We start from the raw sequence: 23,360 nt of genomic DNA on the forward strand, positions 1-23,360 counted from the left end.
AATCACTTCAGAGTCTTTCATATAGGGATCAACCCTGTACCCCACTGTGTTTTGAGTGTATCCTCAGGAGTGCAAGTCAGTCCAACCTATGCTCCGAGAGTATCTTGAGGAGTGCCAATAACTCCAATCTGTATTTCAAGTTTATTTCTAGCAGTGTCACTCCAATCTGTGAATTTAGTATTTCTGCTCTCATGCGGAGTTGCTGACGAAACTTGTCAATTTGTGTCACTAAAGTCAATGCATGTTCATTATATGTTCAGACTTGTTAGTGTACTGAGGGTAACTGCTTCCTCTTGTTATTTCCAGTGCATTACATTAGCGCAAAGCCAGAGGCTCTTGTCCAGTGCATGTCTACCTCACAAACCTAGATGGCTTCAGAAGTGACAAAATCTATTACGCAGTTTTGCACAGCCATCAAACAGATCCAGTACCGCAAAACTCTTTTCTTATTTTATCCCAACCCCTATTCTCCCACGAGTACAGTGCGAGTTCTAAGGTTTCCGTTCCTGGACTTGCATTGTGTTCAGGTGGGACAGGAGGTCCAGCATCGGCTCCTGAGTCGTCTCCGTGATTGGGACCAATTGAGTGCATAACAAGTATAATATGTTTGTCTGATTATGAGACAGCATCTTAGAGGTATCCAGTCGCATAAGTAAGTGTCATTTAACTACTTAAGATCATATTTTACTTAGATTAACATTCATAAAGTTTTTTGCAGCCCGAGGTGGGTTCTGGCTATACGTTAAGGTTTACCAAATAAGTCATTGACTCCTTATATATTTTGTAGGGTATAAAGTTCTAGTTCAACCAAGCATTTCAGTGTTATCTTATTGGGGGGACAGTAAAACTGGAATAAATGTATTTTATATTCCTTCATCTTACATGCAAAAGCTAACAATTCAACCTCAGCTAGTATCTGAGGATGTTCTAACTATATAACTAGGGACTGGTTTGCTTTTATCGCTTCTTTTTTTCGGTTTTGGCAATGTTATCTTAACCCCTGGAGATACTCATTCATGCATGAACGCATCACTTGTCTCTGTATGCCATGTCTCAATAATACATACAAGGTCTAGGGTATATGCTATGGGTGCACCGCTATCTGATGTGTTTCATATCCAACCATCCACTACAAAAAAATGTCAGAGAAAAAGGGATACTCTCCAACAACTGCAAAATAAGTATCCTCAGGACTGAGACAAATCCATCCAGAAATAGGAACTGCTACTCTCGGTCTCCACACATGCTTTCTTTCACACACTATGGCAATACAATATAGCAAATGAAAATCAAAAAACCAACTGCCACATAGAAAATATGGACACAAGCAAGGCTGTAGTGGTGCTGACAGTAAGAACTAACAAAATATTCAGCAAATTCTGTTGAAAAGCAGGTCTTCAATGTAGATGTGGTTGCCTCAATTCTAAATTCATTCACCCCTCAACTGAGGACAGGCCAGTTTGTTCTACCAATGTTCATGTCACAACACGAAAAGATACATACGAGACTGTGATGCGTGTACACAAGTTTAATTGCGCAATTCAGAAAGGGAACTTAAAATAGAGAGAACATAAAAGACAGCATAGTGTTACACGCAGCTTATTTGCAGCTTGCTAGCAAAGAGATGTGTCACAATTGAGCACTCAGATCCAACATTTCCATTTTTTATTACTACATGTATCTAAACTCTGCATCATAAATATTAGGGATCACAATACACAAAAAGTTCCACTTTACCTGGTCAGTGTGGCAGCTGAGACTTGACTGTTCCTAATTTCATGCAACTATTGGAGACAGAATTATAAACCATGAACACACTTCCTTCATGGTGTTCTTTAAGGACATGGATAACAACTAGGCAGTACTAAAAAGGGAGTGCAGAATATTAACATCAGCACTAGAAATGTACTTTACTCACTCGACCTTCAACCCCTTCCAAAATATTGTATTTAAGCTTTGTCTATTGTGGGGTGCATATACTTCAATTCAAGGCTTCGGTTTAACTAGGACAATTTGGGTAGCCATCTTCTTTAGTTCCACTGATGGAAACACCGGGTTGTGACCACAGACAAGCGCCTTTTACTGCTCTTAAAGCATTCATGTGCTCATGTTGTTTATTTCAAGAGCAAGAAAGTTTGAGAATGAACACCAGCCTACTGAGCTAAGCATGCTGAAACTTCAGGTTGATGTGTTCACACCTGCATTCTCGGACCACTGTCGCAATAAATGGCCAGTTCCGAGGTACGTTCATTGACACTTCTCAGCTCCTGTGATGGAGCTTGGCTCTCTGTGACATTTGGGATAACCATTTAACCAAACCATTGATTGCATCACAATAAAAGAGGTAAAACGCTGTGACAAACCCCACCCCAGAAATAGTATAACTTTGCTATCACTGTGCTCCTTAAATGCAACCAGTTCTAGCTATATATTTGCGATTCATTAAAGATTCAGCATTGCAGTTTAATCACATAGTCTTCACAATTCACATGTAGCTCTTTGAGATGGAGTAACAACAGGCACCACAAAAAAGGGGTAATTTCATCTCGCAAACAGACGTTTAGAAGCACATTGGACTTATTTGCTAAGTTATTAGTAGGTGATATCCTTAACTTGAATTTCAACGTTTAATTTATTGCATTGCATACGCATACGCTGATAATACACTTCAGTAGCTGCAGCATGCAGCGAGGTATGTCTGAGTAATGTAGTACATGGTCTGATCTTGAGTGAATGAACTTAACTCAAGCATGTGGGACATTCAGTAAAATCCTTCATTGAACATCCAAGAGGGCAGACGCCTGGCCTGTTCACTTGTCCAAATGATGGGGAAGAAACCTGAGCCACCATACACAAATGCAGATGTAGCAGTTTAGTGCAGAGCATAATACTATAGGTTAGCAAGTTACTTTTGCCAGGCAAAGGAAGTGAGGTACTATAAGATGAAATGATTTGCCCAGAGTCGCTTAAAGCGGGGGATACAACAATGGAGCGATTAGATCACACCTCCATTCGAAATATTGTATTTTGATTGGTTGCTGCAGCATGTTGCTTCCTGTTGGAGAAGTACTGCTGTGCCGCAGGGTCATATGACCCTGTCCAACAAACCTTTTTGCTTTTCATACCACATTGGTTTCTTCAAGGCTGCAAAAGGTACAGGATATGCATCTCAAGAGTGTGGATATTAGCCCAACTGTAACATATACATTTCTACAGAGACAGATACCACATATATTTTTCTAACGTTCAGATAACACACAATTCGAAGTCAATGGCATGCTTTGAAAGCTAGAATACATCAAAACAGTTTTCTGAGAATACTTCTGCTGCTGGGGAAGTCATCACTCCAATGAAATGTGAGCAACTCCATCAATAATGTCTGTAGCTCTTCAGTCCATGACCAAAGAAAGAACTGCATCAGTAACTCAGCTGAATGTTGAGAAAGGTTTCTGAGGAGTGTTTCCAAAATTGGGTATCAAATACAAAGGTCAACCAAGGTGACATCTGCATGGTATTTTTGGCCTCTTTGGATAACACACACATGTAGTTGAGTGCACCTCTAGCATGGGGGTGCAAAGCTATCCCTTGATCGAAGCTCTTGACGTGTCGGCTGCAGTCATTGCCATTTTTAAAATCTCCTGAAACTCTCCAATGACCTTGGAAGCAGGCCAGCTGCAAGAATGCTCCACCTTTCTGTAACATGGAGAATGAGGGCAGCATAGGCAGGAATTTGTTCAGAGGAAAAAGATAATCCCTACCCCATATTACACCATAAGATAGCAATGATTTTACAAAGTCAAAGTCCATTATAAATAGGACGTTGCCTTTGGAGGTTCATGATTGAAAGACTTAAGACACTAGGTAGGATGAAGATCCATTCTGAGAACACGGAATGAATGATCAGATGGAAAACATCCACTCGCTGGGAGTGCGGCCATACTGCAGGGAGAAAGAAACAAGAATACATTAGAAACAAAAGAATTAAAGTCATTTGCATCTGGCAGCTGAACTTCATTAACTGGATCAGTAACCAAGCTAGGCTGGTTCACAGTGAATCCTACTGAAATCATGTAGGATTCTTGCAGCTCTACCAAGACTACAGTACCCTGGTTACTTGCACGGGGGCAAAGGGGTCACTGCATAAACCTATTTTGAATATGGTTAAAAAGCTTTCCACATAGTAGGTTACTGAGAATACTTCACTTTAATTAACCAGCACTGAATGACTACTACAAATATGCAACATTATTAGAACTTCACTAAGCTACCACTCTGCAGCTTAAGAAAAATCTTGACTAATTTGCAATGTGTTGACTTCCTGGTGAAAAATCTCCTTTCCTGTAATAGTGAAGCGACATTAAACCTTACAATTCATTATTACAATAGTTAATAAACATTTGACATTTTAAACTCCTTAATAAACATTTTTATAAGATTTTTCATGGCCAATATCTACTTCGTCCACTTCTTAATATCTTTACAAAGGTTAGACTTGTGTATTACCAACTCAAACGATGATTTGCATGTCTTTTTTTGATTGGCGCTCTTAATTTAATTCTGCATGGTTTATCTCTGAAATATGCCTTAACCACATGGCTGCTGGCCATTCCCCCCCCCCCCCTGTGCTGGAAAATGCCATTTTAGTGGCACCATGACGAGCTCAGCTCGTCCTCAGCACACGACACCCGTGGGTGATGACGAGCTGAGCTCGTCATCAGCATCGAAAGGGTTAAAGCGAGGCAGACCCCATCGGAAAAGTCATTTCCATAGTACAATTTTCTCACCAGCTGGACCATTGATCAGATGCCGTTTAAGTGGAACTGAATGCAATGGGGCAAGTTACTAAATGAGGTCAGGTACCTTTCCACATCCGTTGGCCATTCCCGTCTCCTTGTGGGCTGGCTCTGCAACTTGCAAGGGGCACCAGCTTTTTAACAACATCTGTTTTCTTACCTGCATCTAGTAGTGAGTCGAAAATGTGCTTGAGTGGTTTATAAAGTTCAGTATGGGGCAATTGTAACTGCTTGAGGCAGTGTTCCATAACACTATACGCCTTTGGTGCCATTAAGGGCAGGATAGACCAATTCCTTCCTCAAAAATAATTCGTGTAACTAGTGTCATTGGAAAATAAACTTCAATCAAATTTATTAAGTGATCTGATAACAGCAGATAATTGTGAAATAAAATAAACAGAATCCATAGCAATGAGGGTTTCGGTAAACGACCTTCACCCTGCATCCGTAAACCCGCATGCTGTCACAACACGGTCGTAATAACGACCACGTTGTGACAACACATACCATTACCCCGCAAGTCGTTACAACGACTTGCGGAGGGGGGCTGGTGATGGATTTAAAATGCAACACTTTCCCTAAAGTCCACACAGACTGGAGTTGTAATAGTACATTTTACTATTCCAACATCCAGCGCCTCCCCTCCGCAAGTGGTTGTAACGACTTGCGGGGTATTGGTATGCGTTGTCACTACGCGGTAATTGTTACGACCGCGTTGTGACAGTATTTGTGCTAATAGTATGCGGAAAGAAGAGCCATATTCGAGGGTTTGATATGCACAGCAGCCCATATCTGTGCTGAGAAATGAGCATGGTATACAAAAACGATGCTCTGTTTGAGATCAGGAGTAAAAAGGTGTCACGACAAAATCAGTTAAGAAGGAATACAATTAAAAGGCAGAGTCTCAAAAACTTGCATACTTCAAATACTCAGGATTTTTCAGTTGATAACCCAGGTTTCAATTCTAAGAGGGAAAATGCATTAGCTAGTCATTTAGGGACTTTATCCTACTCACAGTCATCATAAGTGTGGATACTTTTCTGTGTGCCTTTTAAAAGTAGGTAAACCGTCCGAACGTGGTTTGGTGACATTCAGTTTAAAACTGTCCACAAATTATGGGTCCTAAAATGTCATTTAATCTATGATTTGTCCTTGCAAGATAGTGGTTGTAGAGGGACGTTTCTAACACAAGAGAAAACAAATCTGACAACATTCTTCTAGAATTTATAAAGTTGTTAAATATGTTTAAAAAAACTTTGACTTTATTTATACATTGGTTCCCGTCTACTCCAATTTAAATTTGAGTAGAAGCCACAGTAATGCAATTAAGTCTTTGTTTACTTCTCACATCTTTACGCATAGCCGCTCTTAACTGTGTCACTCAGAGCACCTTCACTGTGCAAGACTTTTTTTTCCCAAACATTGCCGGTTTTCCATGTTGTACCTTTAGCGGTTTGTAGTCTTTTGTGATATTAAAACGTCTTTATTTCCTCCTGTTATGTTATGTTAACAGTTTTTTGTAAAGCGCACGGACATCCAGGGGCTTCATGGCGCTGACCAACAGAACAGAACATCCTGATGAAAAGTGGAGGGGCTAAACTGATGAAAAGAGCCAGGTCTTAAGCTGTTTCCTGAATGCCAAAAGGTCGGAGCAGGAACGCAATTCCAGTGGGAGAGAATTCCAAAGTCTGGATGCAAGAGTAGCAAACCTGTGACCGCCTTGACGTTGTAGTTTAAAGATTGGTGTTACCAGAAGATGAAGATTAGCAGAACTAAGATTGCGGGAAGGGGCACACCTGGACAAAAGGATGTTAATAAATTGAGGGCTTTGAAAACCATACAGGCTACTTTGAATTTTACTCGCTGGCCAACAGGGAGCCAGTGGAGTTGTTTCAGCAGAGGCCCAGCAGACTGCCAGCGGGGCTGCCGATGGATCAATCTGGCAGCCTGATTCTGAGCCAGTTGAAGACGTTTACCCAGATAGAGAGGGAGGCCCAAATAGATGGCATTGGCATGGACCAGGTGGGATAGCACAAGCGTTATCACTACCTGGATCAGGGCCAATTGGGTTAACATCCGGCTGATCTTCCTTATTCTACGTAACTGGTAGAAGCAGGAGGATACCACCGAGCTCACCTGGGCCTTCAGTGAAAGTTCACTGTCAATAATTACTCCCAAGCTCTTAACTGAGGAAGAGGGGGTGGGCAGGAGGCCTAATTCAGGGGGCCAATAATGTGGACCCCAGAATATTTTGCTATTGCCGTTGAGAATGATTTCTGTTTTTCCCAGTTTCAATTTTAGATGGTTCGAATCCATCCAATGACAGATGTGTAACATAGTCTCTTGGAATTCCTTAACAGAGGTGGTAGAGCCATCCACAGTGAAAATAAGTTGTAGGTCGTCTGCATAATTAAATGTGGAGACCTTAAACTTCCTCAACGATTGAATGAGAGGGACTAAATAAAGGTTAAACAAAAGAGGGGATAGAGAGGACCCTTGAGGGACCCCACAAGTGATTGGGAGTTTAGTGGCAGTGAAAGGGGCCAGGCGGACCGCTTGAGTGCGGTCACTGAGAAATGAATTGATCCAGCTGTATGCTGGGCCTCGGATACCAGCTTGTGCGACACGGTCGAGTAGGATGGTATGGTCGACCGTGTCAAACGCTGCAGACAAATCTAGTAGGACCAGGGCCTGAGGTATTGCCTTGTCTGCGTTTGCACGAAGCGTATCCATGACAGCAGTTATGACAGCCTCCGTGGAATGAGCAGGCCGGAACCCTGCCTGATGGGGGTCCAGATGGTTAACCTGCTCAATAAAATTGGAGAGATGGCTAGTCACAGTTTATTTGCTCATTTCTACTCCAACACTTGATTATTGTGGGGAGTTATTGCTTTGTTTACTTCATCTATGACATGTCGTCCTTTTCAAAAAGGATAACTTCGAGATATATTTTTATTATATGATAGTGCATGCAACAGATCAGTCTCTGTTGCTGAAGTTACATCATTAAGACTTGCTCAAGTAAAAGTTAGAGGTTTAGTTTTCAATGTCCTAACCTCCAGGGTAGGTACATTTTTAGTTTTTTATCACTGTTAAGGCTATGTAAGTTATAGATATGAGCTATTGCTTGGGTTGCAATGTCAAACAGGCGCATGCAGTTAAGCCCCATGTAAAGCAAGTCTCATCTGGCTTATTAAAGCTAATGTTTTATGAAGTATACCGTACTACATTAAAATTACACTAAGATTGTTAGAGACCACTGCAGTCCGTTCTGTTGGAGTCACTCGCATCCAAATAGTAATTTTCTTCAAATGTGTCACCAGCAGTAGAACTGAACCAGTCTGAACTGTTTGACAAGATGTCACAGTGCCTGTATGAGCCATTTAGCTATATTGTTTTTCCTGTGTTAAATTCTAACGAGAGGACACATAATATGGGGGAAGAGTTGTACTTTACCACATGCTTTGGATATTGTTGGAGGTAATGCTCTACCCTCACATCCACATACAAAGCAAAATGTGTACATTGGTCGAAGGACTGGGATTGTAACAGTTGGGCACAGCTTAGAGTTTTTGGGTTTGAACAAGTGAAAAAACAAACGACTCCGATTTTTAGTCCCGCATTAACTCAATTTCATACTGTTTTATGGACCTTTGGAATGCAGCCGTTATTGTTTTTGGGCAGCCAAAACTGCTAACATCTCTTATTTTTCTTTAAGAAAACGTTCAAAGAATTTGTGTATAAGTATTAAGGTAGGTACTGTACCTACTAAGCACAATTACGCTTATGGATGTATGTATCTCGTTTTATTGTATTACAGATTCTAAACTTAACTGGGACACTAAAAGAACACTGTTGTTTTGGGTCACATTTGTAAAATGCAAAGTCCATGTACATGCAACAATTTCATTATCTTCGTAAACACCTATTCAATCTTTTCTCCCATTATCACTCTCTTAATGAAGGCACTTACCAACTTTTAATGTTGTGCAATCTTTACGTCGAAAATTTCAATTCCCTTTTTCCACACGCCTTGGTGTATGCATCAGATTTGTGCACAATATCGAGGCAGGTATTAAATGTGAAGTTTACTGTGAAAAATTGCTCGACCATAAAATGTCTTTTCAGTTAACAACGATGTGACATTATGGATTTAACGCCTTTGTGGTTATCTGACAACATGCAGGGTATCACTTATGAGCTTACTTTATTTCAAGTACTCTGTAGTTCTATCCCACTGAATAGGTGTAAAATGTATGGATATGATATTGTTTATTAACAGTTCCCTGAAGTTCTCGACACTTGATTCTTGTTGCAAACCAGTTCTAGTAGCCCTTGCTCTGAACAATTGTGATTCCGATGGTAGCCTGTGGACCTCTGTACATTCTGATTGACCTGTCTGCCTATTTTCTTTCATAAGTAGCTACCGATGACTCGCACCTGGTAGTTCTTGGCGATTTGAATTCTCATTTGGATAGTGTGAATGCCACACTTACCATTAAATATAATGATCTTTTATCCTCTTGGGCTATCGCAGAATGGACCCTTTGCTTGCCATTTGTTGGGCCAAAATTTTTAAGTATTGTCTGCTACAATACTCTCTTTTGTCAAGTTTTTCTTCATGTGTTTTGCCTTAGACAAATCATTTGGGCTCCCCTTTTCAAAGAACATCCTAAAAAACAACTAGATGCCACTCCACCTCAGTGTTTGTTTCAGAAAGACAGGAATGGAAATCTGTGTAGACTGAAGATTTATTACAGCATTTGTCTGAAAATATTATTGCTTATACCAATTCCTATCTGATTGTTAATCATCTTTACTCAGTAGTACATTGTGCCTTGGATAGAATTCCCATTAACGATTTTTTTTTTAAATGCAATCAAATTTTGCAGCTGTGGTTTACAGTGGACCTCGCGGACCCGTAAGCAGGTCATATACTTTACTGAAAGACACTTGCACTGAAAAAAGAATGTTCTAAACTTACCCATGCTTAAATGTGGCCATACAGAGAGCAAAGGCAGCTTTTTGCAGTTTGAAAATATTAAATGCCCCCTATATGGCTCATGGTATTTTTTCTGTGATTGATGAGCTTAGTAAATCTAATATAGAGGCATATGTAAACAATTTGGGAGATAGGTGCAATACACATGTGTATTCTCAAAGCCTTCAAGGTTGGTTGTTTCAACCTCAACCAGTAGGGAAGCCCAGCCTTAAGTCCTCTTCCGTACATACGATAGCCTGGTCCCTTTTGACAAAAATTGCTTTTTTTCCTTTACTTTTAAAGAGTAAGCCCTTAGACTCCAGCATTGGACCTCTTCCTACTAGATTGGGAGCACTACTGCCTATTGGCTGTTTTCAATGCCTCTTTGGAATCAGGAAGAGTCCTCAAATTTTGTAATCTTGCTTCAGTCACCTCTATTCTAACAAAAACAAAAAGCACTAGATAAGAACGCTTCTAAGAATTCTCAGCATATTTCCCAACTACCATTTTAAGCCAAACTTCATGAGCAAGCTTTTTCTTCAGCTCCAAGAGTTTGTAACTGCAAACCTCGGTTTCACTGCACAATGAGGATTTTGCACTGGATTTAGCTGTGAATGGGCTGTTATTTCTGCCCATGACGAGCTATCCTGCTGTGCTACCCAGAATCTTCCGGTTGCGCTTATTTTTCTGGATCTATTGGAGGCATTTGATACTGTTGAGCATAGTCTTCTAAAGGGTCTCTTTGGGAGATTGGTATCTGGGATGTACCCTTTCCTGGTTCGACAGCTTCTCATCTACTAGGATGCTTCAAGTATCTCTCTCCATCTTCTCCTCCTCTACGGTTCGATCCCTGAATTTTAGTGAATCCTAGGAATCAATTGTCCCCTTTCTTGTTTAGCATTTACATGATTCTACTGCCCAACATAATTCAGTCATGTGTTTAAGATTTGTTCTTATGTCCTATGATACTGAGATTGTCCTGAAGATTCATGACAATATCCACGAAGCAGCTACAGCATATTTTGAAGGATGAGAACAGGATGAGCAAGAATAATTTACAACTTAATGGGAAATTGTGTGTCCCAATTCGCCCATCTCCCTTTGCGCCTCTCTCTTTGTCCCAAAGCTGCACTGTCTACAGGTGTGAAACAAGTTGTGAGTAAACATTGATTCTCACTGATTTGTTTGGTCCTCTCTGTGGTGGACCAACCTAATTCTGTGACAAATAACATTTTGTTCCAACTCTTCTCCCTGACGCGCATTCTATCCTTTTTCACACTTTCGTTCATGGTACAAGACGTCAATACCATTGCCATCTCATGGATTGATTACTGTAACTCTTTCTACCTTGGGCTCCCAGATTATTTTCTTCCTAGACTCAGGGCCGGCTCTAGGGTGGTGCGATTGGTGCCACTGCACCAGGCACTGACTTCAGGGGGCACTATGTTGTCAAAATTACAGTGGGTTTTAAAGCACCTGCAGGCACGTTCCTTGCCTCCAACAATTTTCAGGTAAAAATAAAAATGTCAAGATAACTGGTGATTAATGGATATGCTGGAGAGCAAACTAGTTGTGTCTAGTAGAAGTTTTAACTCATCATAAAGTATCACAGAGGGTCAATATGCCTGCTGCAAGCATGTGCACCATGCAAATCACAGAAGTGCATATAATGAAATAGTTCAGTGGGTTACTGCTATTGTCGGAGAGATCATTTTGGTACTTGCAAATTATAAATAAATTCCCAATATAGAACAGTTAGCTATTAGCAGTCATCAAAGAACTGCCTTAGAAACTGCAAGGTATAGGTTAGAACGTTATGATCTGTTCCCCAGTCTTTTATTACCTTAATGCAACAAAACGGCTTCATTTTGGGTAGAAATCAATTCTTATTTCTAAAGGCAACCCCCCATTGTGGTACGTTTTAAATACCGAGATTGTCTTCTCCATATCAAACCCTCCCCTGCTTAGACTTCACCGATTTAGAACTTTACAGTCAGATTTGTGCATAGAAGATAAAAGATCATATTTTTCCTGCACTGATCTCTTTACACTGGTTGCCAATGAAAGCTCGCATTGTTTAATTCCTTGCGTTAGCTACATAGATCTATCCTCTCACCAACTAACTCTGCCTTAAGTACTAAATTTTTATTTCTATCAGCCGCTGCAATATTTTAGGTCACAGCAAAAATTACTTTTTTTGGTCCTTAAAATTTATTGCAAACACAACAAGAAGCTGGACGGAGTCCGAAACATTTCAACCACCCACCCCCAGTCAAAAGATCTGGGTTTAATCCTCTGTTCCTTTGCTGACTATGCCATCCCGGTTTGGACCAAGCCATATGCATATCAGTCTTGGCCCTGTTCCTCATGGGAACAGTCCAGTCCAAACTGCTAGGCCAGGTCCTCCCTGAATCGGAAACCCGCATCCTGTAACCGGTTTCCGGATTTCACTCTTCATCAGCCAGGCTAGTTTGAATCCAGTGGCACAGCAAGCAAGGGACCAACGTCTGGGCATACCCTTAGCCCCTTTCAAAATCACGATGGATTAAACCCAGGTCTGTGATTGGGGGTGAATGTCCAGCATTCCGTCCATCATCTTTTAGTGTTGCATTTTCGCCCTAAGTGGAAAGGGTATGACCAGATGTGGTATGCTTGCTCGCTATGCCACCGGTTTCAAGCTAGCCGGGTTGATACCCCGAAACCAGTCTCAGGATGCTTGTTTTCCAGTTCAGGGAGGACCTGGCCTGGCAGTTAGGGCTGGACTGTTCCCATGGGGAGCAGGGTCAAGGCCGAATTGCATATCGCTGGGTTCAAACTGGAATGGCGTGGCGAGCAAAATAACGATAGATTAAACCCAGATCTGTAACTGGAGGTGAATGTATGACAATGTTCAGCATTCCGTCCATCATTTTGTGTTGCCTTAAAACTCATCAAACTCGGGGAGGCCCAGCTGGTTCCATGGCAGCTATGGCCTCTGCATCTAAAATAAATTCTGACTATGGTCCCATTTGGAAGGAGCTTAAAACTTGGCTGCTTAAAACTTGGATGTTTAACATCTGTATACATTATTTTCAATACACTTGTTGTTGGGAGGTCTTATAAGGGTTGTGGTAATTTGCAATGATATCCCTTTTGTGGATGAATGATGAACTTTACAAAATCCTAAACTAAACTTAAAACATTACTGTGAGTTTAAACTACATTAACTTTGTAAATTGGTCTTGTGGTCTTTGTGAACAGAACAACCTGTAGGTCGTAAATGCTGTACTAACTAAATGGAATCTATCAACACAATGGACAATGGGAACCTCTACAGTAATTCTACATCACCAAGGTCGCATGGGATAGACCTATACTTTAGAAGATGCAGTCAACCAGTTTATACTTAACAACGTTTCTTTGCACCAAGTCATGAAAACTGTTTTTTTCTGTAAAGAAAGTGTTTTGCCCATGGTATGTCGAGGAGTACTGCACTCTCCTTTCCCAGTAGGTTTTTGCATCACACATGCTGCAAGTTCAAACTCCGCCGCAGCAGACTCGTCTCATGAGACAGAACTGGAGCAGAGTGCAAACGTCAGTGCCCGTTCTCTAAAGGTGTTTTGGTAAAATGTGTTTTCTACAACACCACAAGTGAATTCATTATACTGACAATAAATTGATCTCACAACTCTGCATAGCCACACAACAGGATGGTGAATTACACAAATAAAAGCTTTGCGTGCTACTTCCAAAGGCCCTGGCAATAAACAGTTTTGTGTTTCATATTGCAAAACTTGGGACTAAAACAACCAGCTTTTGCCCATCAATAATGGAAAACTTGGAACCAGCAGTAACAAACCAGAAGACGTTTGCAGGATTCTGGGCAAAGCATAATAATATAATTTCCTGCAAATGAAGGAATCCCCAAGATGCAGAACAACTTAAAGATTATTCACTACTTAACTTTTAGCCTCCTTAACCCAAAGGTGCCTAGAGGTGGATCTCTTTGGAAACCCGTTCAGAGGCACCTCCTTTCTTCTTTTCTAATAACATGCTTGCATAGGACTGGATAAATTAGTAAGAAGTAGCAAAACAGTGCCCAGGTGCCAGGTTTGTGCTCCTTCTCAGTAGGAGGATTACCTGTATGTCAGTTAGTTCCTTCAGGAAACGCTTTGCCAGGTCGGGTCCGTTCTCCATGGTGGGAATGTGGTAGTTCTATTGCGAGAAAAAAAAATAAGATCATGAATAACAAATAAATACAAGAACTAAGAAACTAACAGTACATTTTTTAGAGAGAGAGGTTTACGGAGTGTGATTAAATACAGATCGGCATTTTTAGGTCAAGCCTGGGCAATGCTGTATTGAGATAGGGATTTGAAGCTACACCCACATTTTTCATTGGCTTGCATCATTGTCCACTGTAAATTGTGGCTGTTGATTGGTCAAAAGGCTTAGTATTCCCTCCTTAGTACCGCCTTATCTCATTTTGCAAGCACCCAGTTACGTGTGGTTGTTGCTTGGTGGGCTTTAATTATAGCCTCCAAGCACTATTTTCTCAAACAGAGTTGTCCTGCCTGGTGCTGCAGGCAGGACACGCTCTCTCCTAACACTTTGTTTTTTTTATAGCACGCATGTGCAACAAATTAAGCTATTGGCATAGTAAATGTCAATGCTTTTTATTCATCTGTTTTAAAAACAGCACATAAAGAAAATCTCAAATGCTCGACCTTTTGCAATGCAAATGTTGGTTAAAAAAATGTTTGTAAGTAAAGGCTGTGGTACAGGAGAACGGAGACAAAATGAAAATACTATTTTTTACAGCATTAGCAACTGCCACTATTTAGAGTTATGTGGTGTGTTCTTGACACACACCCCATTCCCTGAGAAACACAAACAATGACTAAACTTCCCTATAAATAAGTGAGTTAATGGAGACATCCAGAATGATTAGAAAGGGCTACAAAAGTATTTTAAACTACTCTCAACCTGATAAAACGGTACTATGAAAACAAACTACTGGCTCTGTAGAAACCGATACCCTGATCAGCAGGCTGAGGCTTGCATTATAAGACAGCTACATGAAGTTTGTTTTTGTTGGCCAGCAAGTCGTTTATGTATGGCCTGTAAGTTGTTTATGTATGGCCTGTAAGTTGTTTATGTATGGCCACTAAGTTCCTATTTCACACACGGCCACCAGGCCCTAAAGAAGTGGTACTTATTGAATCCTGCAGGACCAACCATGAATTAATTGCATTCATAAATGGCAAATGGTTGCTAAGCAGTCTTAGTATTAGCATCTGAGAGTTCAGGACAAGTTGTTCCAAAGCAGAAAATGCCCATACACATCATTTTTTCTTAAACACATAAACAGCCACGAGGTGCAGTGAATCAGAGCAGATGAACTGAGAAGTGCTACCCCACAGCAATGTATTCAAATGAAAGGTTATCTGTCACCGGAGTTGCAAGAAGATATACACAATCCCTTGAATGATATAAGTCCAGCCAGGATACACAAGATGTTGTCAGGTAATATTGTGCCCATGAGCAACAGTTTTCTGAATAACGTGCAACAGGTGAATGGTACACATGGTATACTCTGTGGATGCAATAAGTTACTGAGCTAGAAGAGCTTACTGCTGATCTTTGGATGACCGCGTGAAAAAGGTGAGTACTGTGGACAGTTTTTTAAATTTGGAATACCTAGAAACTCTGAGTACAAGTGTCAGGGAGAAATAAAAGTTTTAAATCCAGATTCTTTATCACGGTGATGGTCAAGAATGAGATGGAAAATGAATTATCTTAGGTAATAATATTTCTGGTGGGCACTACATCATTTCGCGGATTCCTCACCTTAACAATATTGTCCATGTGCCAGACTGGACCAGGAAACTTTTTCATTAGCAACGGCTCTTCAGTGCCACCAGGTGGCACCAGTTGGCTTCGCATGTAACATTGTCTCATCCAAGATGTGAGGCCATCAGGAGATAGAAGGATCAGACAGGCAACCTCAAATCAGCTCCTGGAACCATTTGCATGTTATATGGAGGCATCGAGGGCTGGATGAGGTCCCCCGCCACACGGCGGAGGAGGGCACTGGACATCGAATGCTGTCTTATGTAAACCGCTCTGATAACATAAACGGGTCAAGATCCTGAAATGTGCAATGTAACTGATTCTATGTAAACTGCTGTGACAATATGTAACGGAACTGGTGCTATGTAAAGCGCTCTGATAACCTTATCGGTTCAAGTTCGCGCTATAGAAAACTCTAAAAATAAATAAATAAATAAATAAATAAATGTGCAAAGGAAGCGACTGAGCTTAAATGCAGCACATAACTTGTATGTCTCTACCTTGTGAGGTTATTCATCACTGCACAAACGAATCCATTAAGAAGACAGGATGCTAAGTAACATGTGGGAAGACTAGGATACCTCTTCCAGCTGATTCTTCACCTTATGAATGAATCCCAAAGCAATGCCCTCTGTAAAGTAAGTTTAAATAGTGCTGGTTAACCAAGGCCTTGCAAAGTACCTGTTAAAGTAATATTTCACAAAGTATGCAAAGATGATCACGTGACTTTAGTGAAAGCTGTGGAAGTAGCAATGGTTCTGGTGATGTCAGCACAACTGCCTCCTGGAGGGACATTCTTGGCTAAGGCCTAGGAGATCTTGATATAAAGGATAACCCAGCATGAAATGCTGCACTTGGTGACCACCATGGCCTTCTCAGTTTTCTTGAAACCCACAAAGAGCTGATCATTCTGCCTGTTGATTGAGGTTGATGTAATAAAATACTGCAAGCCTAGGGTCCAGTCTATGCAGCTCCTACTCGTCTTTGGTTGGACAAGGAGGATATAAATATGGAAGGTTAATGAACTGACCTACGTGGAAAGCAGATACCACCATAGGTAGAAAGGATGTACAGGAACAGAGTAGCGCTAGTTTTTTTCGTGAATGCTCCTTCCTCTTTGGTTTTCTGTTTGGTGGTTTCTTTTCCAGCTCTATGCAGTATCCGAACTGTATAATGTTGAGTATCCATTTGTCTGTAGTTTTCTTCTTCCACTCCTGGAAGAAGTGTCTTAGCCTGCCTCCTGCTGGTGTTACATGGTCGTCTATGTTTGGTCCGTGTAACTCCCTCTTGTTGGCCTTGTTGTGCTCCACCTTCCGAGGGGTCGTGCAGGTGGGCACGCTTTGCGTGACGGAATCACTTTGAGGTGGGTTGTTGGCCCCCTCTCCTTGTTTGCCCTCGTCCATTCGCCCTCCCGCGAAAGGACTGGTCCGAGGCTGGTACTGCCAGGTTTGCTTTTGCTGCCCCTGCTGGGATTGATTATCACCCTTGTGTGCCTGCTGGAATGTCTGGAGTGACGTTCTCGGCTGGTTTCCTCCCCTTCCGTTTGGTCTCCGTGTCGGGGTACCCCTTCTCATCCCTCTGAATTGTAAGGCCCCCATGGACCTTGCAGTTTCATTTTCTTTCTTTAGCTGGGTGAGTTTTTCATCCAGCGGTTTCCCGAACAGTGTCTCTCCATTGAAAGGAGTGCTCAGAATGCTGTTCTGTACTACCGGCTTGAAGCCTGAGATCCTAAGCCAGGCCTGCCTTCTTTCTGTGATTCCCCTCCCGCATCACATACGACGCCACCACCCTCTTAGCCCTAAACCCCGGCCGTCTCCCCAACTGCGCCCAAGCCGCTCCTGGACACACCCGTGGACCCTTCTCCTGCAACTCCTGCAAGTTCGACGGCACCAAGAACAACTCCTCATCCACGAACACGCAACAGATATCTGACTCCAACCACCTAAAATGCATCTTGCTCAACACCCGCTCGGTCCACAGACACGCCATTGACCTCTGCAACCTTCTAGACACCATTTCTCCCAACGTCGCCTTCCTAACAGAAACATGGATGAACGCCTCTTCAGCCCCAGACATCACCATTGCCATCCCGGAAGGATACAAGATCATCCGTAAGGACCGCACCGACCAAACAGGAGGAGGCATCGCTATCGTCCATAAAAATTCCATCCGCATCTCAACCAGCTCAGACGTCAACCTTACCAGCGCCGAACACCTTCACTTCCAGATCCACACCGATCCCAAGACCACACTCAAGAGGTACCCTCCTCTACCGGCCTCCAGGATCCCGCGCACAATTCAGCGACGACATCACTGACTTTATCACCCCTCACGCCCTCCCCTCCGAGGAATACATTCTACTGGGAGACCTCAACTTTCACCTGGAAAAGAGCGATGACAGCAACGCCACCACCCTTCTGGACAATCTCGCCAACTTAGGACTCAAACAACTTGTCACTACCCCCACCCACATCGCTGGTCACACACTCGACCCTATCTTCACCTCCAGCAAACATGTCTCCTTCAGTCACACCACAACTCTACATTGGACGGACCACAGCTGCGTTCACTTTATCTACAATAAGACCACAACTCACAACCATCCTCAACCTTCTCTGCGAAGAAACTGGAACAAAATCACCACGGACCAGATCTCCTCATCGCTTCTTTAACACCCCCCTGTCCACTCCTCAAACCCCAACCAAGCAGCCATTAACCTCACCCAAGGGCTATCCAACAGCGCCGACATCCTAGCACCATTGAAAAAACGTCAAGTCAAGCTAGGCAGCAAAAACGCCTCCTGGTTCAACGATGATCTTAAGAAATCGAAGAAACTCTGTCGCTCCTTCGAGAAGGCCTGGAAAAAAGACTCAAACACCAGCACCAGCACCAGGGACGCCTTCAAAAACGCCACCCGCATACACCACCAACTAATCCGATCTGCCAAGAAAGCCGCATTCAAAGACCGACTAGAGAACAACGCCCACAACAGCAAGGAATTATTCAACATCGTCAAAGAATTCACCAACCCCTCAGCCAACTCCAACAACATCACCCCCTCTCAAGCCCTCTGCGACTCCCTAGCTTCGTTCTTCCACAACAAAATCGCAGACATCCACAACAGCTTCGACAACCAACCCGGAGACCAACCCACCCAACATTCTGCAGGACCTTCACCCCCCTTGAACATCCTTAATGACTGGAACCCAATCTCCACTGAGGACACCATCCGCCTGATGAACTCCATCCACTCAGGATCCCCCACAGACCCATGCCCTCACCACATCTTCAACAAAGCAGACTCCATCATAGCACCACACCTCCGAGACGTCATCAACTGCTCCCTCAACTCCGCCACCTTCCCGGATAGCTGGAAACACGCCGAACTCAGCGCCCTTCTGAAAAAACCCACAGCTGACCCCACCGAACTCAAAAACTACCGCCCCATCTCACTCCTTCCATTCCCGGCCAAAGTCATCGAGAAAGCCGTCAACAACTAGCTCGCAGCCTTCCTCGAAACCAACAAATCCCTTGACCGTTCACAGTCCGGCTTCCGAGCCAAACACAGCACTGAGACCGCGCTCATCGCAGCAACAGACAACATTCGAACTCTACTGGACAATGGTGACACAGTCGCCCTCATCCTCCTCGACCTCTCCGCAGCCTTCGACACAGTCTGCCATAGCACCCTTCTACAGCGCCTCAAAAACATCGGAATCCAAGGAAAAGCACTGGAATGGATGACCTCGTTCCTCACCGGAAGAACCCAGATAGTCCGCCTCCCACCATTCAAGTCAGAGGCCACTGAAGTCATCTGCGGCGTACCTCAAGGATCCTCACTCAGCCCCACCCTCTTCAACATATACATGAGCCCCCTCGCGGCCATCGCACGCCAACACAACCTCAACATCATCTCCTACGCTGACGACACTCAACTGATCCTCTCACTCACCAAAGACCCTAACACTGCCAAAACCAACCTACATGAAGGAATGAAAGAAGTTGCCGAGTGGATGAAGCACAGCCGTCTGAAACTGAACTCAGATAAAACAGAAGTCCTTATCTTAGGTACCTCCCCCTCCGCCTGGGATGACTCTTGGTGGCCAGAGGCCCTTGGAAAAGCACCCATCCCGACGGACCACGCACGGAACCTGGGCGTCATCCTGGACTCCTCACTCTCTATGAACAGACAGGTCAGCGCCGTCTCCTCATCCTGCTTCAACATTCTTCGCATGCTCAAAAAAACATTTCGCTGGATCCCCACCGAAACCAGAAAAACGGTCACCCATGCACTGGTCACAAGCCGCCTGGACTACGGAAACACCCTATACGCCGGTACCACCGCAAAACTCCAGAAAAAACTTCAACGCATCCAGAACGCATCAGCAAGACTCATACTAGACATCCCGCGTAAAGACCACATCTCCAGCCACCTGAAAAACCTCCACTGGCTCCCAGTCAACAAGAGGATTACTTTCCGCCTCCTAACCCACGCACACAAAGCACTCTACGAACTTGGACCCGAATGCCTCAACACACGACTTTCCTTCTACACCCCCCCCCCCGCCAGCTACGATCCACCAACCAAGCCCTTGCTACCGTACCTCGCATCAACAAAACCACCATGGGAGGCAGATCCTTCTCCTACCTGGCAGCTAAGACCTGGAACTCACTTCCCACTCACCTTCGTCTCACTCAGAATCACCTAGCATTCAGAAAACAACTTAAAACTTGGATATTCGACAAGTAATTCCCCACCCTTCCTCAAGCGCCTTGAGACCCCCTGGGTATGTAGCGCGCTATATAAATATTCTGACTTGACTTGACTTGACATCATCATAAGTCTGCTGGATGTGCTAGCCACATCCAAGGCCATTTTCAGGCAAGCATTTACTATATTTTTTCCCTCCTCCACCAGGTGTGATGCCCTTTGCTGGTATTCCTCAGGGAGGTGCTTGAGCAGTTGCCCCATCTCGTCCCAATGTTGGTACTGGTGTCTGTTCAGTAGGGCATTGGAGTTCGCCATGCGCCAGTGTACTGCTGCAATTCTCTCTATTTTTCTTCCATTTAGGTCCATTCTACTACTTTCTTTGTCTGGTGGTGGCCCTGACATTGTTGGGACATTTGCCCTCTTTCTGGCTGTTGCCGCAATAATGGAGTCCGCCGTGACGGATCCCTGGATGTAGGGAGGGTCCTGAGAGGAGAGTTTGTATTTTTTCTACATGCTAGGAGTGACAGGCCTGCAGGTCGCTGGGTCCTTGAACGCCTACCTCCCTTGGTCCATGACACTTGGAAGCATGGGGAGGAACTGTCTCTTTGTTGGAGTGGGGAGCAGGGTCTCAAAATGGAAACATGCCTTTGGCTTTTCCTCCTCCAGTTTGACTCCATAGACCGCTGCCGCGTTCTTGATGACCATGTTATAGGCCCCAATGTCATCTGGTGGCGAAGGCCCCGAAGGATAAGTCTCCACAGACTCTTCCGGGTTTTCGGAGTCGAGGTCCTGCGAATCCAGGTCCTGTGTCATCGAGGATGGTCATCGCCGCCTTCTTCGTCATAGTATAGGCCCTCTTCCTCTAGGTGTTCCTGGGGCTCGGGAGTTTTCGGCGGCCCTTCGGCGTCGAACTCCTCTTCCTCTTCTATTTTGACGATCTTCGTCAGGGGTTTCAAAGGAATCGAGAACCTTTTAATTTTCTCATCAAACTCTCTTCCTTTGCAGGATGTTCTCCATTTCGGCCTCAAGCTTTCTCTTTTTCCTCTCCATCTCGGTGGCATGCTCGGCGTCGAGTGTTTCGGCCGATCTCTTCGACTTAGTCGTCGACGTCGAAGCGACCTTCGGGTCCTTCTCCTTCGAAGTCGAGCGGTTCTTTTCGGGGATGTGCTTCGAAGACCTTGGCTTTTCGCCGGCCCTCGCCGCCTGGGAGTCCTTTTCGAAGGATCCGCTGGGCTGTTTGTCCTTGGATGCAGCTGCGGCCGTTGAGGTTTTCGGCGCTGGTGCTCCCTTCGAGGTCTTAGACTCCGTTTTTTGAGAGTCCTGATCGGGCTTTCGAGAGTCTGTCGGGGTTTTAGGGGTCGACGTCTCTCCTACCTCTTTAGATGCCTTTTTATCGGTCTCTACGACCGTGTAATCATCTGGTCCCTCTGCGATGTTGTCCTCATCGTTGCTGGAGAGGCCCAGGTCCCGAAGCGATGGAGGTTGGCCTTTGCCTTGCATGGTGTAGTTGGCTCTCCTCTGTCTCTCTCTAACCCCGAGTGTCTTCCATCGGTAAGCAGAGGTTGTAGGCTGGTCCTTCTGCGCGTATTTGTGGTGGCAGTTACAGCAGAATTTAAAGGGTGTTTTGCCCATTCCTGCGCTCAGGGGGCCCCCTGTGTGCGCATTCTCCGTTGGGCGTCAAAGATCTCCAAGCTCTCTCCTCCTTAGTCGCCCCGGCTTGGTGATCTTGTTCCTCAGTATTTTCTCCAATCTTTTCTGTGAAAATTTCGCCTTCTTCTTTCCTCCAAAAACTCTGGAGCCTTTCGGTGACGATCCAAACCCAATGGCGGAATAAAGAATCTGAAGATGGCGTACAAAGGTGGGAGCATCCGCAGGAAGCGTGCGGACGTCACAGGAAGCACACCAAAAGGTGTACGTCGACTCCCACCTGGGCTACAAAAAAAAAAAAAAAAAAAAAAAAAGAAAAGATTACGATTCCAGACTCAACCACTAGACCACGGAATAATGCACAGCATAGTGAATCCAGAAAGATTCCCGCTGCAAAACAGAGGAACAACATGTCCAAGTAGAATACTGTGAACAGTGGATAAACTAGTTGGGCTCGAAGTTCTTCTAATGTGACCTGTTCTCAGGACACCCCCGCGCTGCACGGCCCCCCAGCTGTGTGTGTGCCCCTCATTGCTGCTCGCAACCTCAATCAGCCGTTTTTCCTGCTCCCTAGCTGGTATTGTTGCCACTGCCTCACTGTATTGTTCCCCTGCTGTATATTGGTTTTTATTTGTAATTAGGTTGTAATTTTGTCGTATTTTTGTGCATTTACCGTTTTGCCTGTCTAGCCCTGCTCCCCACTTCCCGCCGCCGTTCTCGCGGCCATGCCCCCTTTTCTCTGTGTCCTCCCCGCTCCCACCTACCAGCTGCCACGGACACGCAGCGGTCACGAGCAGCGGGCGCACTGACTGTGCGCCGAAGGCACACCAAAGGCAAGCCCGTCTGCGCCTGGACCGCGCCCAGCGCCACAATTCCTGGTCCCCGTAGACGCCTGCCCACACGACGGCCCTACGACGCCGCCACCCTCAACGCACTCAACGCCGGCCAAACCCCCGCCTGCTACCGAGCCACCCCGAAACGCACGAAACGGACCCTTCACCTGCCAAGCCTGCAAATTCACCTGCCTCTTGACTTGCACCGCACCCGCCAAGCCGAGCACCCGCAGCAACCACCTGAAGAGCATCCTACTCAACACCCGCTCCGTACACAGACACGCCGTCGAACTCTGGAACCTGCTCGACACCACATCACCAGACGTCGCCTTCCTCACGGAAACATGGATGAACGCCTCCTCAGCGCCCGCCATCGCCATACCGGACGGATACAAGATCACCCGGAGGGACCACGTCAACCAGACTGGAGGAGGCATCGCCATCGTACACAAGAACACCATCCGCATCACGACCGACTCCAACGACACCTTCCCCGCCGCCGAGCACCTCCACTTCCAGATACACACCGACCCAAAGACAACCCTCAGAGGCACCCTAGTCTA

General features: G+C 44.5%; 1 protein-coding gene across 2 annotated transcripts in view; it reads right to left on the reverse strand.

Moving 5' to 3' along the window:
* Window positions 1–1,513: 1,513 nt before the first annotated feature.
* Window positions 1,514–23,360, reverse strand: part of LOC147701700 (branched-chain-amino-acid aminotransferase, cytosolic-like) — a 192,868-nt gene continuing 171,021 nt past the window's right edge. For both annotated transcript variants that reach the window (XM_086930334.1, XM_086930333.1), the window contains 2 exons: window positions 13,894–13,968; window positions 1,514–3,939 (listed from right to left, as the gene is read on the reverse strand). In XM_086930334.1, the coding sequence (XP_086786460.1) occupies window positions 3,901–3,939; window positions 13,894–13,968 (114 nt within the window). In that variant the 3' untranslated portion in view covers window positions 1,514–3,900. The remainder of the gene's footprint in view (window positions 3,940–13,893; window positions 13,969–23,360) is intronic.

The sequence above is a fragment of the Lissotriton vulgaris genome, chromosome 7, assembly GCF_964263255.1.
Source record: "Lissotriton vulgaris chromosome 7, aLisVul1.2, whole genome shotgun sequence".
Classification (NCBI taxonomy): Eukaryota; Metazoa; Chordata; class Amphibia; order Caudata; family Salamandridae; genus Lissotriton; species Lissotriton vulgaris.